At 39.8% G+C, this 15,911-nt stretch overlaps 2 protein-coding genes across 4 annotated transcripts in view; one reads left to right on the top strand and one right to left on the bottom strand.

Annotated features, from left to right (window-relative positions):
• The window catches only part of ARHGAP42 (Rho GTPase activating protein 42), a 313,798-nt gene that overhangs the window by 261,520 nt on the left and 36,367 nt on the right, over positions 1–15,911 (bottom strand). Inside the window, exon 1 of one of the 3 annotated variants that reach the window (XM_054524968.2) lies at positions 8,049–8,169. The exons of the other annotated variants lie outside the window; for them this stretch is intronic. The gene's annotated coding sequence lies outside the window, so the exon portion shown is untranslated. Of the gene's footprint in view, positions 1–8,048; positions 8,170–15,911 lie in introns of those variants that run through there. 3 annotated transcript variants of the gene reach the window in all.
• LOC100454465 (nucleolar RNA helicase 2-like) lies at positions 8,169–10,807 on the top strand. Its single transcript, XM_054524969.2, is given in 2 exon segments — positions 8,169–8,787; positions 8,790–10,807. Coding segments are annotated over 2 exon segments (2,331 nt in total). The 3' UTR covers positions 10,502–10,807.

Here is a 15,911-nt window from a genome sequence, read left to right as displayed (position 1 = left end):
CTCTCCTTTAGCATAACAAGCAGATTCTGGTTGGGCTCGGTGGCTCACACCTGTAATCACAGCACTTTGGGAGGCTGAGTAGGGAGGATCGCCTGAGGTCTGGAGTTTGAGACTAGCCTGACCAACATGGAAAAACCCCACCTCTACTAAAAATACAAAAAATTGGCTGGGCATGGTGGCGCATGCCTGTAATCCCAGCTACTCAGGAGGCTGAGGTAGGAGAATCGTTTGAACCCGGGAGGCAGAGGTTGTGGTGAGCCAAGATTGTGCCACTGCACTCGAGCCTGGGCAACAAGAGCAAAACTCTGTTTAAAAAAATAAAAATTTTAAAAAAGGGGTGGATTTCATGGATAACAATCATAAAAGCTTTGCTTTGGGCCAGGCGCGGCGGCTTACGCTTGTAATCCCAGCACTCTGGGAGGCCAAGGTGGGCGGATCATGAGGTCAGGAGTTCGAGACTAGCCTGGCCAACACAGTGAAACCCCATCTCTACTAAAAATACAAAAATTAGCTGGGCATGGTGGTGGGTGCCTGTAATCCCGGCTACTCGGGAGGCTGAGGCAGGAGAATCGCTTGAACCCAGGTGGCAGAGGTTGCAGTGAGCCGAGATTGTGCCAGTGCACTCCAGCCTGGGCGACAGAGCCAGACTCCATTTAAAAAAAAAAAAAAAAAAAAAGCTTTGCTTTGGAAGGAAGTTTCTTTACTATAAGTTTTCTAGAAGCAACTATATCTAATTTATATAAATGGAGTGCTTTTTTTTTTTTTTGGAGACAGAGTCTTGCTCTGTTGCCCAGGCTGGAGTGTAGTGGCACAATCTCCACTCACTGCAACCTCTGCTTCCCGGGTTTAGGCAATTCTCATGCCTCAGCCTCCCAAGAGGCTGGGATTACAGGCATGTGCCACCACACTCAGCAAATTTTTCTATTTTTAGTAGAGATGGGGGTTTCACCATGTTGGCCAGGCTGGTCTCAAACTCCTGACCTCAGGTGATCTGCCCGCCTCGGCTGCCCAGAGTGCTGGGATTACAGGTGTAAGCCACAGCATGCAGCCCTCTGGAGTGCATTTTAAATATACAAAGAGAGCTACATCTCTTAAGGAACTTTGTTCTACATCTAATTTATGGGATCTCACTAGCAATCAATTTATAATTCAAGTGTATACTTAGTGTTTGCAAACCTTTCTCATTTCTTAGCCCTACTGTAGACACTCAAAAAATCTTTGTCATGTGAATAATTCCTTTAAGCTAACATTTATTAAGCACTTACTATGTGCTAAGCATTTTGCCAAGGGCCTTTAAGTAATCTTACATAATCCTCATGACAATCCCATGAGTTAGGTCTTTTTATCCCTATTTCATAGATAGGGAAACTAAGGCATGGCTATATTGAATAACTTGTCAGTGAGTCAACCAGCTCATTGGAATCTGCACCTAGATTTGAATCTAGCAGCTGAACTACAGAATCAAAGTTCTTAACCACTGTTTTTGTATTTGCTTTGCATAAAGTGAAAGTGTATGCTAAATCCCAGGCTTTACATGCTCAAGTGTTACACTGGATTTGTGGTGATTTACTTTGAAATATTCATTATGAGTAATATGAAGTGTGTTAACAAGTTAATCTGACTCAATATTTTGGAGCTGGATAATTAACATGTGTCCTCATTAAATCAACATATTGATGTTGAATAATTAGTAGAATAATTAGTATAAAAAGTATCTCAAGATTTTAAGGCAGGCTGAATAGCACAGAAAGAATTAGAGATAATTTTTCTATTGGTAAAATTGCTGCTTAAAGTAAGTGTTTGATGGAAGAGGAGTAACAGCTACTAGCCCTTAAATGAATAAGACATAAGCCAGTCACTCACTGTGCCACAGACACAGCTCTCTACATCTACAGCCTCTTGGCCTGTGTCCACCTCAGAGGGTCTAGCTGCCTAGGCTGAGCACAGGACCTACCAATATTGTCCAGGACTTTCCTGTGTTGTGCTTTAGAATAAGGCTCCATCCAAGAAGTCAGTTGATATGCTTGAAGATCTAGAGAAGAAAATCTTCCAAGCCAGACATGCACGGCTGTTTGTACCTACTTGCAATCGAAGGCCCATATAAATATACGGCTAATTTTGGTCTAAGACGATGTACATTCTTGTTTAAGTTTGCAGCAGTAGAGACATATAGACTGTTTCCACAAGCTTCTAACTATCAAAAACTATGCAATCTTCATCCATTCAAAACTTATTGAGCACTGTCCTAGCTACTGAGGATTCAGCAGCAAACAAAAGAGATAAAATCCCTGCCTTCATGGAGCTCACATTCTGGTTGAAAAAGAGAGTTAAGGCCAGGCACGGTGGCTCACACCTGTAATCCCAGCACTTTGGGAGGCTGATGCGGGAGGATCACCTGAGGTCAGGAGCTCGAGACCAGCCTGACCAGCATGGAGAAACCCCATCTCTACTAAAAATACAAAATTAGCCGGGCATGTGGTGCATGCCTGTAATCCCAGCTACTCGGGAGGCTGAGGCAGGAGAATTGCTTGAACCCAGGAGACAGAGGTTGAGCTCAGTGAGCTGAGATCACACCATTGCACTCCAGCCTGGGCAACAAGAGCGAAACTCCATCTCAAAAAAAAAAGAAAAAGAAAAAAAAGTTAAATACAGAATGTGTCAGAGAGTGATAAGTGCTATGTAGAAAAACATGGAAAAGGCAACAAGGAAACTGTTCAACTTTCTTTGAGATGGTGAGGGAAGGCTCTCTGTGAAAGCTACTGTTGAACAAAGATGTGATGGAAATACAATAGTCATTAACTGGAAGCAGGGATTTGCATAGCTGCTAATTGGGTTGGGCAGATGGTCACACTAAGATTCTCTTCTTATCAGTCATATATTTAGGAACTAAACAATAGCTTACCCAGTGCACTCAGCAGCTCAGATAACACTCAACCTTCCCTGCTCCCAGGGCCCCAGAGTGCCCCACTAAAGCAAGTCTTATCTATTTAAAGAACCCAATTCTCAGATACAGCCCTTTCTATTGACAATATCTGGGTAAGCAGCAAAATGAAAAGATCTGCCCACAGTTCTTTAGAACATTAGGATGAAGTTATTTACTGTGTTGACTTCAAACCTTTAAAAGAATATAATGATGGCCGGGCACAGTGACTCACGCCTGTAATCTCTGCACTCTGGGAGGCCGAGGCGGATGGATCAAGAGATCGAGACCATCCTGGCCAACATGGTGAAACCCCGTCTCTACTAAAAATACAAAAATTAGCCGGGCATGGTGGCAGGTGCCTGTAGTCCCAGCTACTCGGGAGGCTGAGGCAGGAGAATCACTTGAACCCAGGAGGCGGAGGTTGCAGTGAGCCAAGATCGCATCACTGCACTCCAGCCTGGCAACAGAGCAAGACTGTGTCTCAAAAAAAAAAAAAAAAAAGAATATAATGATATAAATCTAAGTTATACTGTCAGGCACCAAAGCATCATTCCTTATTTTAAGGATGATTTTTCTAAAGTCATTTCATTGGAAGGTAAAAACAAAACAAAACCAAAAAAAACCTGAATGACTGCCATCATGGAGCAAAAGCCAAAAGAAAAAAAAGCAAAACCTTTGTCAACAATAGGCTGCATATAGGATAGTGGTCTCATTAAGATTATAATATTGTATTTTTACTGTACTCTTTCTATATTTAGATATACAAATTTTCACCATTGTGTTACAGCCATCTACCATATTCAGTACAATCACATGCTGTACAGGTTTGTAGCCTAGGAACAACAGGCTTTATCACATAGCCCAGGTGTGCAGTAAATTATACCAACTAGGTTTGTGTAAATACATTCTATGATGTTCACACAATGACAAAATCACCTAAGAACACATTTCTCAGAATATAATCTTGTCATTAAGCGACATATGACTTACTATTTAAGCAAGCCACTTTAAGGAAAAAATGCAATTACAATTTTGCAATTTCTTAGACATGGCTTATATCAGCATTTGCATGAGGCTTAATCAAAGACATATGCCAATTCTGACAGTCCTTGAGAGAGAAGGAATTTAAGCTCTAACGTGCATATTCAGTGTTTCTTAAAATCTGATTGTGAGAAAGCAACATTGGCTTTTCAGCTGTAATTGAATTTCAGCCTAAAGAGGTCATTCTTGGTCAGAGGATTTCTCCATATTCACCCACACACCCAAAGCATTAATACATAAGGTTTAATAGCCATGCATACCTCTGCGGTCAAATACAAAACTGCTGATTTTCTCCTAAAGAGAACTCAGATGCTGATGCTTAGCAGAGAGTAGAAAGACAAAAAACCATGATGCAGTTTGAATTTTTCTTCCTGGTTTGTACTTGATTTAAAAAAAAAAAAAAATCATGATGTCCTTGTGGAAAATGAAGCTACACAATCCACAGTACATCAAACTTTCCTTAAATAGAACACCACCACCTTGTGTATTTCATCAAATTAGTCTTATTTGAAATTTAGGGCAGGCATGGTGGCTCATGCCTGTAAATCCCAGCACTTTGGAAGGCCGAGGCAGGTGGATCACGAAGTCAGGAGTTCGACACCAGCCTGGCCAACATGGTGAAACCTTGTCTCTACTAAAAATACAAAAATTAGCCGGGTGTGGTGGTGGGTGCCTGTAATCCCAGCAACTTGGGAGGCTGAGGCAGGAGAATCACTTGAATTTGGGAGGCAGAGGTTGCAATGAGCCAAGATCACACCATTGCACTCCAACCTGGCAAAAAGAGCAAAACTCTGTCTCAAAAAAAAAAAAAGCAAGAAATTTAGATTACAAATTTACAAAGCAGGGGAAACAGTGTTACATGATATTCATACTAGTCATCCGGAAAAGAGATTCTATTATATTCAGTAGACTCTGCTGTAGTATAACATGGATGCAAATAATACGTTTTAGAAATGTTTTAAAAATTACTATTTTTTTAAAGTTAGCTCTATCTATGCAAATTAGGTACATGGACACTTTGCCTCCTATCAGTGATTAATAAACTGACTAGCAAGTCTAGATGGTTATGACAAAGCATTGCAGAATATCTTCTTAGACTAGAAATATAAATTTTCAATCTAATCCCAAGTCTCACTACATAAGCAATTGACATATGCTCTAAAACTGGGCCAAATTCACATCAGAAGCATAATCTCCTCAGCTGGTAGCATTCACAGTTTTCTTATGCTTTAATTTTCAACTTTGTGATCTACAGGTTTCCTTTTGCCATACAAAATTTAGATATTAATTAATATAAATTAATAATTACTAAATTGAATAATTTCTTAAAATCAAGATTCAGGGTTTATATCTACTCAGTATGTTTATCATGCCACTTTAAAAAAAAGTGACATCCTTTGGCCATCATACTAATTAAATAAACAAATACATATCTGTATATTTTGTTAAGGGTAGCCTAGAAGTAAATGGTTTGGCTAATCAAGAGAAAGCCCACCACTTTATTTTCTGACTTTGTTACTGAAAGTTAAGAGAGAGAGAGAGAGGCTGGGTGCAGTGGCTCACACCTGTAATCCCAGCACTTTGGGAGGCCGAGGTGGGCAGATAACCTGAGGCCAGGATTTCAGGACCAGCCTGGCAAACATGGCGAAACCCCATCTCTAATGAAAATACAAAAGTGAGCCAGGCATGGTGGCCCATGCCTGTGATCCCAGCTACTCAGGAAGCTGAGACAGGAGAACCGCTTGAACCTGGGAGGTGGAGCTTGTAGTGAGCCGAGATCACGCCACTGCATTCCAGCCTGGGAGACAGAGTGAGACTCCATCTCAAAAAAAAATTTAAAAACAAAATTATATATATAGCAAAGTCATTCATATAATTTCACTTACTCAACACTTATTTAGATCCATCATGAACCTAACACACTGCTTTATGTTAAAGATAGTTTTCTACTCCTAAGGAGCTTATAACAAGGAAAAGAGGAAAGTAAACAATTGCAATTGCATGGTGTAAGTGCTACAATAATTCCTCAAATAGAGGGGAAAGAGCGAGCCAGCAACCATATCTGAGAGGATGAACCAGAAGGCTCCAGAAGTCCCCAACTTGAAATAGCAACTCTACATTCTTCAGTGTTACCGTCTCTTGCCTAAGGCATCTTTATCTCTCTCAGCAGAAGACTTTCTAGTCAGTAAGCCCCTGGCTAAACTGGAAAGAACTGGAATTTTTATTCCTGAGACTCAGCTTATGGGTGCCCAATCATCACACAATGTAGGCTGCTTCAATCCCACCCCTTTTGCAGGTGGGAGCACAGGTGTGGCCTCTTCAACAGCCAACTGCTCGATTAAGGAGATTCCATCCTAGCAGGCTTGCCGTTGAGGTTTCAGTAAAATCTATGTCTTTCTTCTTAGGAGGGAACAAAATTCACCAACCAAGCTGAATATAGGAAAAACCAACTGTGTTTCTCTTCTATACTCCCACACTCAGCACTTCAGTGAGCAGAGGTGTCAGGTTTTTTCCTCTCACCAACCAATTCTCCAACACCAGCTGGGTGTCCTACAATTCAATTTAATTCCAGCACCAACCAGGTTTAGCGCAGACCCCACAGTTTAGGGACTCACTCCCACAAGACTGCCCTGAACTTCAGATGCCAATCACAAGTAGTAGGGCCTTAGGTTATCCACACTTCTGTCCAACTTGGCTACAAATCAGAGGTTCCCACGAACCCTCCTCAGGTTCAATAATTTGCTGGAGTGTGTCACAGAACCCAGGAAAACAATGTATATACTAGTGTTCATTTATTACAAAAGGTATTTTTTAAAGGATACAAATAACCAGATGGAGAGGTACATAGGGTGAGCTCCAGAAGAGTCCCAAGCTTCTGTCCCTGTGGAGTTGCAGTGCTCCACCCTCCCAGCACCGTGGATGTGCTCAGCCACCCGGAAGCTCCTGGAACCTCATAGTTCATGGAATTTTATAGAGGCTTCATCACCTAGTCATGTACTATTATTAACTCGATCTCCAGCCCTCTCCCCTTCCCAGAGGGTGGGGGTGGAGCTGAAAGTTCAAGGCTTCTAACTGTGGTGGACTCTTTCCGGTGACCAGCCCTCATCCAGAAGGGCACCAAGAGTTATCATAGGAGAACAAAAGATGCTCCTATCACCCAGAGAACTCCAAGGAATTCACCACTATGTCAGCAACAAGAGTCAAAACGAAATATTAGAACAGAAGATGTACCCAGCACCCTTACTGCCCAAGAAATTACAAGGGTTTTAGGAGCTCTGCCTCTGGCAGAGGCCATATATATTTTTAAATTATATCACATATGCAAATTTTATATTTTAGCATTTATTCGCACATATCAAAGTGGAAGTGCATTAAATGATGATTTTCCAAGTTTGCTGCACAAATTCACTTCAAATCAAACTATTAGAAAAAGAAAAACTTCAGAATAAACAATAATAATTTCTTCATAGCCTTCATTTCTTTCATCTATGGCTCTTCAAGCACATGACAGCAGGTGATTTTCACGGATCCCCAGGAGGAACAGAGGAATTGTAACCAGCAAGCACTTAAATCATTCCCCTCAATCTAAAAAACAATTCGGCAGCATTCCTCAACTTTCAGGACTTCCCCTAGGATCACCTCACTTCCCTGCAGGAATCATGACTTCAAATTGAGCAAGGTTAGATGAATGCCAAATGAAGCCCCACTGCTATGGATGTAATTGCAAAAAGAAAGCACCACAGAGAAGTTCACCCAACTGAGTGCAGCCACTGAAGAGAAAGTAATTCCAATCACCTCCACAACTCAGATGGCAACAGCTCAGTCATCCACTCAAGGAGCTGAAATTATACAAGGCTTCCCTAGTGGGATTCTGTAATGACTTTTTGGTAGTGCTCCATGTAAATTACAGATATGAAAATACAGCTCCCCAAATAACATGACTTTCTTTTGCAAACAGACTAGATTTTTCTTAAGAGTAAAATAAGTTTTCGTCCTTTGAAATTTGCATTACATAGTTCTAAACAAAATGGTAATTGTCATTGCATTTATTTGCTTACACATAAAAATGTACCCAGAAATATACCTTTAATTCAAAGCAATTATATGCCAAGTGACGAAAGCCGGGTGGACCGAGGGTGGGGAAGTACCTCTTCCTCTCCACGCGGTTGAGAAGACCGGTCGGCCTGGGCAACCTGCGCTGAAGATGCCGGGAAAACTCCGTAGTGACGCTGGTTTGGAATCTGACACCACAATGAAAAAAGGGGAGACACTGCGAAAGCAAATGGAGAAGAAAGAGAAAAAAGAGAAGCCAAAATCTGATAAGACTGAAGAGATAGCAGAAGAGGAAGAAACTGTTTTCCCCAAAGCTAAACAAGTTAAAAAGAAAGCAGAGCCTTCTGAAGTTGACATGAATTCTCCTAAATCCAAAAAGGCAAAAAAGAGAAAGGAGCCATCTCAAAATGACATTTCTCCTAAAACCAAAAGTTTGAGAAAGAAAAAGGAGCCCATTGAAAAGAAAGTGGTTTCTTCTAAAACCAAAAAAGTGACAAAAAATGAGGAGCCTTCTGAGGAAGAAATAGATGCTCCTAAGCCCAAGAAGATGAAGAAAGAAAAGGAAATGAATGGAGAAACTGGAGAGAAAAGCCCCAAACTGAAGAATGGATTTCCTCATCCTGAACCTGACTGTAACCCCAGTGAAGCTGCCAGTGAAGAAAGTAACAGTAAGATAGAGCAGGAAATACCTGTGGAACAAAAAGAAGGTACTTTCTCTAATTTTCCCATATCTGAAGAAAATATTAAACTTCTCAAAGGCCGAGGAGTGACCTATTTCCTATACAAGCAAAGACATTCCATCATGTTTACAGCGGGAAGGACTTAATTGCACAGGCGCAGACAGGAACTGGGAAGACATTCTCCTTTGCCATCCCTTTGATTGAGAAACTTCATGCGGAACTGCAAGACAGGAAGAGAGGCCGTCCCCCTCAGGTACTGGTTCTTGCACCTACAAGAGAGTTGGCAAATCAAGTAAGCAAAGACTTCAGTGACATCACAAAAAAGCTGTCAGTGGCTTGTTTTTATGGTGGAACTCCCTATGGAGGTCAATTTGAACACACGAGGAATGGGATTGATATCCTGGTTGGAACACCAGGTCGTGTCAAAGACCACATACAGAATGGCAAACTAGATCTCACCAAACTTAAGCATGTTGTCCTGGATGAAGTGGACCAGATGCTGGATATGGGATTTGCTGATCAAGTGGAAGAGATTTTAAGTGTGGTGTACAAGAAAGATTCTGAAGACAATCCCCAAACATTGCTCTTTTCTGCAACTTGCCCTCATTGGGTATTTAATGTTGCCAAGAAATACATGAAATCTACATATGAACAGGTGGACCTGATTGGTAAAAAGACGCAGAAAACGGCAATAACTGTGGAGCATCTGGCTATTAAGTGCCACTGGACTCAGAGGGCAGTCATCCGAGTATATAGTGGTCATCAAGGACGCACTATCATCTTTTGTGAAACCAAGAAAGAAGCCCAGGAGCTGTCCCAGAATTCAGCTATAAAGCAGGATGCTCAGTCCTTGCATGGAGACATTCCACAGAAGCAAAGGGAAATCACCCTGAAAGGTTTTAGAAATGGTAGTTTTGGAGTTTTGGTGGCAACCAATGTTGCTGCACGTGGGTTAGACATCCCTGAGGTTGATTTGGTCATACAAAGCTCTCCACCAAAGGATGCAGAGTCCTACACTCATCGATCCGGGCGGACAGGCAAAGCTGGAAGGACGGGGGTGTGCATCTGCTTTTATCAGCACAAGGAAGAATATCAATTAGTACAAGTGGAGCAAAAAGCGGGAATTAAATTCAAACGAATAGGTGTTCCTTCTGCAACAGAAATAATAAAAGCTTCCAGCAAAGATGCCCTCAGGCTTTTGGATTCCGTGCCTCCCACTGCCATTAGTCACTTCAAACAATCAGCTGAGAAGCTGATAGAGGAGAACGGAGCTGTGGAAGCTCTGGCAGCAGCACTGGCCCTTATTTCAGGTGCCACGTCCGTAGACCGGCGCTCCTTGATCAATGCAAATGTGAGTTTTGTGACCATGATCTTGCAGTGCTCAATTGAAATGCCAAATATTAGTTATGCTTGGAAAGAACTTAAAGAGCAGCTGGGCGAGGAGATTGATTCCAAAGTGAAGGGAATGGTTTTTCTCAAAGGAAAGCTGGGTGTTTGCTTTGATGTACCTACCGCATCAATAACAGAAATACAGGAGAAATGGCATGATTCACGATGCTGGCAGCTCTCTGTGGCCACAGAGCAACCAGAGCTGGAAGGACCACGGGAAGGATATGGAGGCTTCAGGGGACAGCGGGAAGGCAGTCGAGGCTTCAGGGGACAGCGGGATGGAAACAGAAGATTCAGAGGACAGCGGGAAGGCAATAGAGGCCCAAGAGGACAGCGATCAGGAGGTGGCAACAAAAGTAACAGATCCCAAAACAAAGTCCAGAAGCGGAGTTTCAGTAAAGCATTTGGTCAATAATTAGAAATAGACAATTTATATAGCAAAAAGAGAATGATGTTTGGCAATATAGAACTGAACATTATTTTTCATGCAAAGTTAAAAGCACATCGTGCCTCCTTTTGACCACTTGCCGAGTCCCTGTCTCTTTCAGACACAGACAAGCTTCATTTAAATTATTTCATCTGATCATTATCATTTATAACTTTATTGCTACTTCTTCATCAGTTTTTCCTTCTGAAAGGTGTATGAATTCATTACATTTTTATTCTAATGCATTATCTGTAGATTAGAAGATAAAATCAAGTGTGTATCTGCCTATACTTTGTGAGTTCACCTGTCTTTATATTCAAAAGTGTCCCTTAATAGTGTCCTTCCCTGAAGTAAATACCTAAGGGAGTGTAACAGTCTCTGCAGGACCACTTTGAGCCTTTGGAAGTTGAGGTTTCCTCAGCCACCTGCCAAACAGTTTCTCATGTGGTCCTATTATTTGTCTACTGAGACTTAATACTGAGCAATGTTTTGAAATAAGATTTCAAACTAATCTGGGTTGTAATACGGTTTATACCAGTGTATGCTCTAGACTTGGAAGATGTAGTATGTTTGATGTAGATTACCTATACTTATGTTCGTTTTGATACATTTTTAGCTTCTCATTATAAGGTGATTCATGCTTTAGTGAATTCTTCACAGATAGTATACATAAAAGTACCTTTTAATAGAAAGCCAGGGTTTTAAGGAATTTCAAATGTATAAGGTGGCTCCATAGCTTTATTTGTAAGTAGGCTGGATAAATGGTGCTTAAATGATAATGTACTCCACTTCTTCCTATTGGAAGATTAACATTATTTACCAAGAAGGACTTAAGGGAGTAGGGGGTACAGATTAGCATTGCTCAAGAGTATGTAAAAAAAAAAAAAAAAAAAAAAAAAAAAGAACCAAACCAATGGAAATAATCAAATGCAAAAAGGTAACAAATTCATAATTGGAGAGCAAAGAGAAGAACAAGTATGATTTGCATGATAAAGCATTGTTTTAATGGTGAAAACTTCACAGATCACTAATGTTTCTAGAGGTTAACTTCAAGTGGGCAAGCTGGGGTTTTTAGGTGGTCAGTGGCCTAGTTCCTAAAGCCACAGTATAGGTTCTGTTTGTTAAACTGAATGTCTGTTGAAAGTTTGTTTTAGCTGCTTGGAGGCTTCCTTTTAAGACAAACTGTATGTGATTAAGTTGTTTTCAGGGAACTGAAGAACCTGATGTAGCCCCTGGCCAGATAACCGCCTGATTTCTCAGATATTATTTCTCTGGGAAACATTCTACATAGCACAGGAGCTTAAGAGTGGCATTATCTTCTTGCCTTAATTTCCAAAGATTATTTCTGTACTGAGAATCCTGGAACTACTATGCTAGGAAATTTAAAGCCGCATGGTCTGTCTTGTTTTCATTTAATTATTGTGAACACCTAGAATCTTTCTAGGTCCTGATTTCTCTTGCTTAACCCAGTCTTTATCTCTAACTGCCCCTTATTTGATCACCATGTACTAGGAGCTCTGATAGCCAGCTCAGCTACTAATCCTTGAGGCAACATCCTTTTTCTATTTGAACTTCAGTTCTGTCCTTGAATCCTGACTAGATATTTCTTGCCCCCTGGTCTCAGAATTCTCTTGGCTTTTATTCCTTGATCCACTTGCCAGTTTTATCACTTTACCCTTGTTCCTCTTGGCTTCCCATCAAGCCATGGATATTAGGTGATAGTGTAATTTATTAGATTCTGGTTTTGCCCAAATACTGGGCATGCTTTAATAACAACTGAACCATTTTGTTATTTGGATAAGCATGGGTACTTTATCAAGCAGATTAAAAGGATATGGTACCCGTCCTTTAGAAAAGAACAGCTAAAACCTTGTTGTGGATTATGGATTTACCCTAAAGAAAAATAATCTGGGATAAATTAAGAGTAAGAGGGAAGATTAATAGAAATTTCACTTCACATAACTTAAAACATGGCTATTTCAATAAATGAAACTAAAGTTTCTCCTGGATCCCAGAATTCAACCTGTATTTATAAATGTATAATGTATTTAGCTACTTTTTGGTTTAAATGAACTTGTTGGGTTAGCTTGGTAGATGTTATAATTTTTACTATTTTCTACAAAGAAAATATTTTCTAATTTAAGTTGGAGCTATCTGTGCAGCAGTTTCTCTACAGTTGTACATAAATGTTTTTACTATAAAATCAGCTAATGTATAAATACTGCTCTATACCATAATAAAGATAGTAATACTTGAAAAAAAAAAACAATTATATGCCATATAGCTGAATTTGGGTTTTATTACCATTATTGAACAATAGCAACCATTTAATGGGTACTTACTATGTGACAAACGCTGAGTTAATTACTTTACTTCCATTATCTCAATCATCCTAACCCATCAGCACCACCAGTATCTCCACATGTAATACAAAATAGAGCCAGGATTCAAATTTACATCAGCTGTATTCCAATTCCCTTGCTTTAGACTTGGGGGTTACTTTCTCAAAAGGGCAGAATCCGAAAGCTTGCTTGTTACATCTCTTCTTTTGTCCAGAGTACATCACTTTAATGTAATATAACATTACAACCTTTTACTTTCATTTCTTAACTCTGCCTGCAGTTAATTCTCTGTTCTAGTAACTTTTTTTTTTTTTTTTTTTTTTTTTTTTAAGAGACACGGTCTTGCTCCCAGGTGCAATCACAGCTCATTGCAACCTTGAACTTCTAGGCTCAAGTGCTCCTCCCAGCTCAGCCTTCCAAGTAGCTGAGACTACAGGTGCGCACCACCATGCCTGGCTTTTTTTTTTTTTTTCTTTTGAGACGGAGTCTCGCTCTGTCCCCCAGGCTGGAGTGCAGTGGCGCCATCTCGGCTCACTGCAAGCTCCGCCTCCCAGGTTCACACCATTCTCCTGCCACAGCCTCCCGAGTAGCTGGGACTACAGGCGCCCGCCACCATGCCCGGCTAATTTTTTTTGTATTTTTAGTAGAGACGGGGTTTCACTGTGTTAGCCAGGATGGTCTCGATCTCCTGACCTCGTGATCCGCCCACCTCGGCCTCCCAAAGTGCTGCGATTACAGGCGTGAGCCACCGCGCCCGGCCAACTGGCTTTTTCTTATTATTATTTTTGTTTTTTTAATTTTTGGTAGAGACAGTTGCCCACTCAAACTCTTGGCCTCAAATGATCCTCCCGCCTCAGCCCCGAAAAGTGCTGGAATTACAGGCGTGATTCTCCATGCCTAGTCGTAATTAAGTCATGAATAATTCATTAAGATTTTGGTCAAGGCTGGGCACGGTGGCTCACGCCTGTAATCCCAGCACTTTGGGAGGCCAAGGCAGGCGGATCACGAGGTCAGCAGTTAGAGACCAGCCTGACCAACATGATGAAACCCCATCTCTACTAAAAATACAAAAATTAGCTGGGCGTGGTGGCGTGCGCCTGTAATCCCAGCTACTCGGGAGGCTGAGGCAGGAGAATTGCTTGAACCCGGGAGGCAGAGGTTGCAGTGAGCTGAGATCGCACCACTGCATTCCAGCCTAGCGACAGAGCAAGACTCTGTCTCAAAAAAAAAAAAAAAAAAAAAGGAAAATTATTTAAAAGCAATAAAATGGGCACATAAGGGAGCAAATAGAATTATATAAAATCCAAAAACACCAGGAGATTAAATAACTTACTTCAAAAGGACATATAGGTCATAGAAATCTCCAAAGAAATTTTAAAATATCTTGAGCTAAATAAAAATAAAACTTATAAAAATTTTGGGGTGTAACAAAAGCAGTGTTTAGAGGGAGCTATTTAGCAATAAATGCATATAGTAGAAAAGCAGAAAGATCTAAAAGCAATAATTAAGCTTCTGCCTTAAGAAACTAGAGAAAGAAGAGCAATATAATGCTAAAGCAAGCAGCAAAAAAAAAAATAATAAAAAGTAGGGTACAAATCAATAAAATTGAAAATGGAAAATTAACAGAGGAAAAAAAAATCAATGAAACCAAAAGCTGGTTCCTTGAAAAGATTGATAAAATTAATAAACCTCTAACTAGGTTAACCAAGAAAAAAAAAATAGTGAAGACCCAAATATCAGAAATAAAATCAGGGTTATCACTACTAATCCCCCTGGGCATTGAAATGATAATAAAGAAATACTATAAACAACTCTATGCCTACAATATGAAAACTTAGATGAAACTGAACCAATGCCTTGAAAGATACAAACTTTCAAAATTCACACAAGTAGATAATCTGAATACATCTTTATCTTTAAAAACAATAATAATAACTAAAAACCTCCCAAAAAAGAAAGCACTAGGTGCATACAGTCTCACTGGGAATTCTACCAAACATTTAAAGAAAAAATTAAACCAATTCTCCGCGAGTTCTTACAGAAATAGAAGCAAAAATAATGCTTGCTAACTCATTCTATGAGGACAGTATTGCCCTAACAACAAAACCAGATAAAGACATGACAAGAAGGGAAAACCGCAGACCAATATCTCCCATGAACATAGAAATAAAACTCCTCAGCAAAATACTAGCAAATCAAATCTAACAACTGTTTAAAAAATTACCCCCCACCAAGTGAGATTTATTATAGGTATGCAAGGCTGACAGAACATTCTAAAATCAATTAATGTAGCCCATCAGATCAACAAGCTAAAGAAGAAAAATCTTAAGATCATATCAACAAATGCAGAAAGAGCATGAGATAAATATATACAAGTTTCATTTGTCAATTAAAATTAATTAAAAAGTTAAAAGAGTTTGAAAAACATTTAACAAAATCCAACACCAATTCATGACAAAAACTCTCAGCAAATTAGGAGGATTGAGAGGAAGTTCCTCAATTTGATAAAGATGATATACCAAAAACCTACAGCTAATGTCATATTGAATAGTGAGAAGCTAGACGCTTTCTCCATAAGATTAGGAACAAGACAAGGATATCCCTCTCACCACTCAAATCCAGCATCATACTAAAAATCCTAGCTAATATAAACAAGAAAAGGATATAAAGAAATACAAATTGTGAAGAAAGAAAAAAAAACTGTTTTTGTTTACAGATGACAAGACTGTACATGTTGAAGATCCTAAAGAATCAACAAAAATATTCCTGGAACTAACAGCAAGGTTTCAGGATACAAGGCTAATATATAAAAGTCAATGTCTTTCCTATATCGGAAATGAAAAGGTGGAATTTGAAATTTAAAACTCAACATCATTTATATTTCACCATAAAGAAAAAGAAAGAAATACTTAGGTTTAAATCTAACAAAATATATCTAAGATCTATATGAGGAAAAGTACAAATCTCTGATGAAAGAAAATGTTTAAAGATTTAAATAAATGGAGAGATATTCTATGTTTCTAGACAGGAAGACTTAATGTTGTCAAGGTGTCAGT

Source organism: Pongo abelii, chromosome 9, assembly GCF_028885655.2.
Source record: "Pongo abelii isolate AG06213 chromosome 9, NHGRI_mPonAbe1-v2.0_pri, whole genome shotgun sequence".
Classification (NCBI taxonomy): Eukaryota; Metazoa; Chordata; class Mammalia; order Primates; family Hominidae; genus Pongo; species Pongo abelii.
The sequence above is the reverse complement of the archived record's forward strand: the minus strand, read 5'-3'. Positions and strand labels throughout refer to the sequence as shown.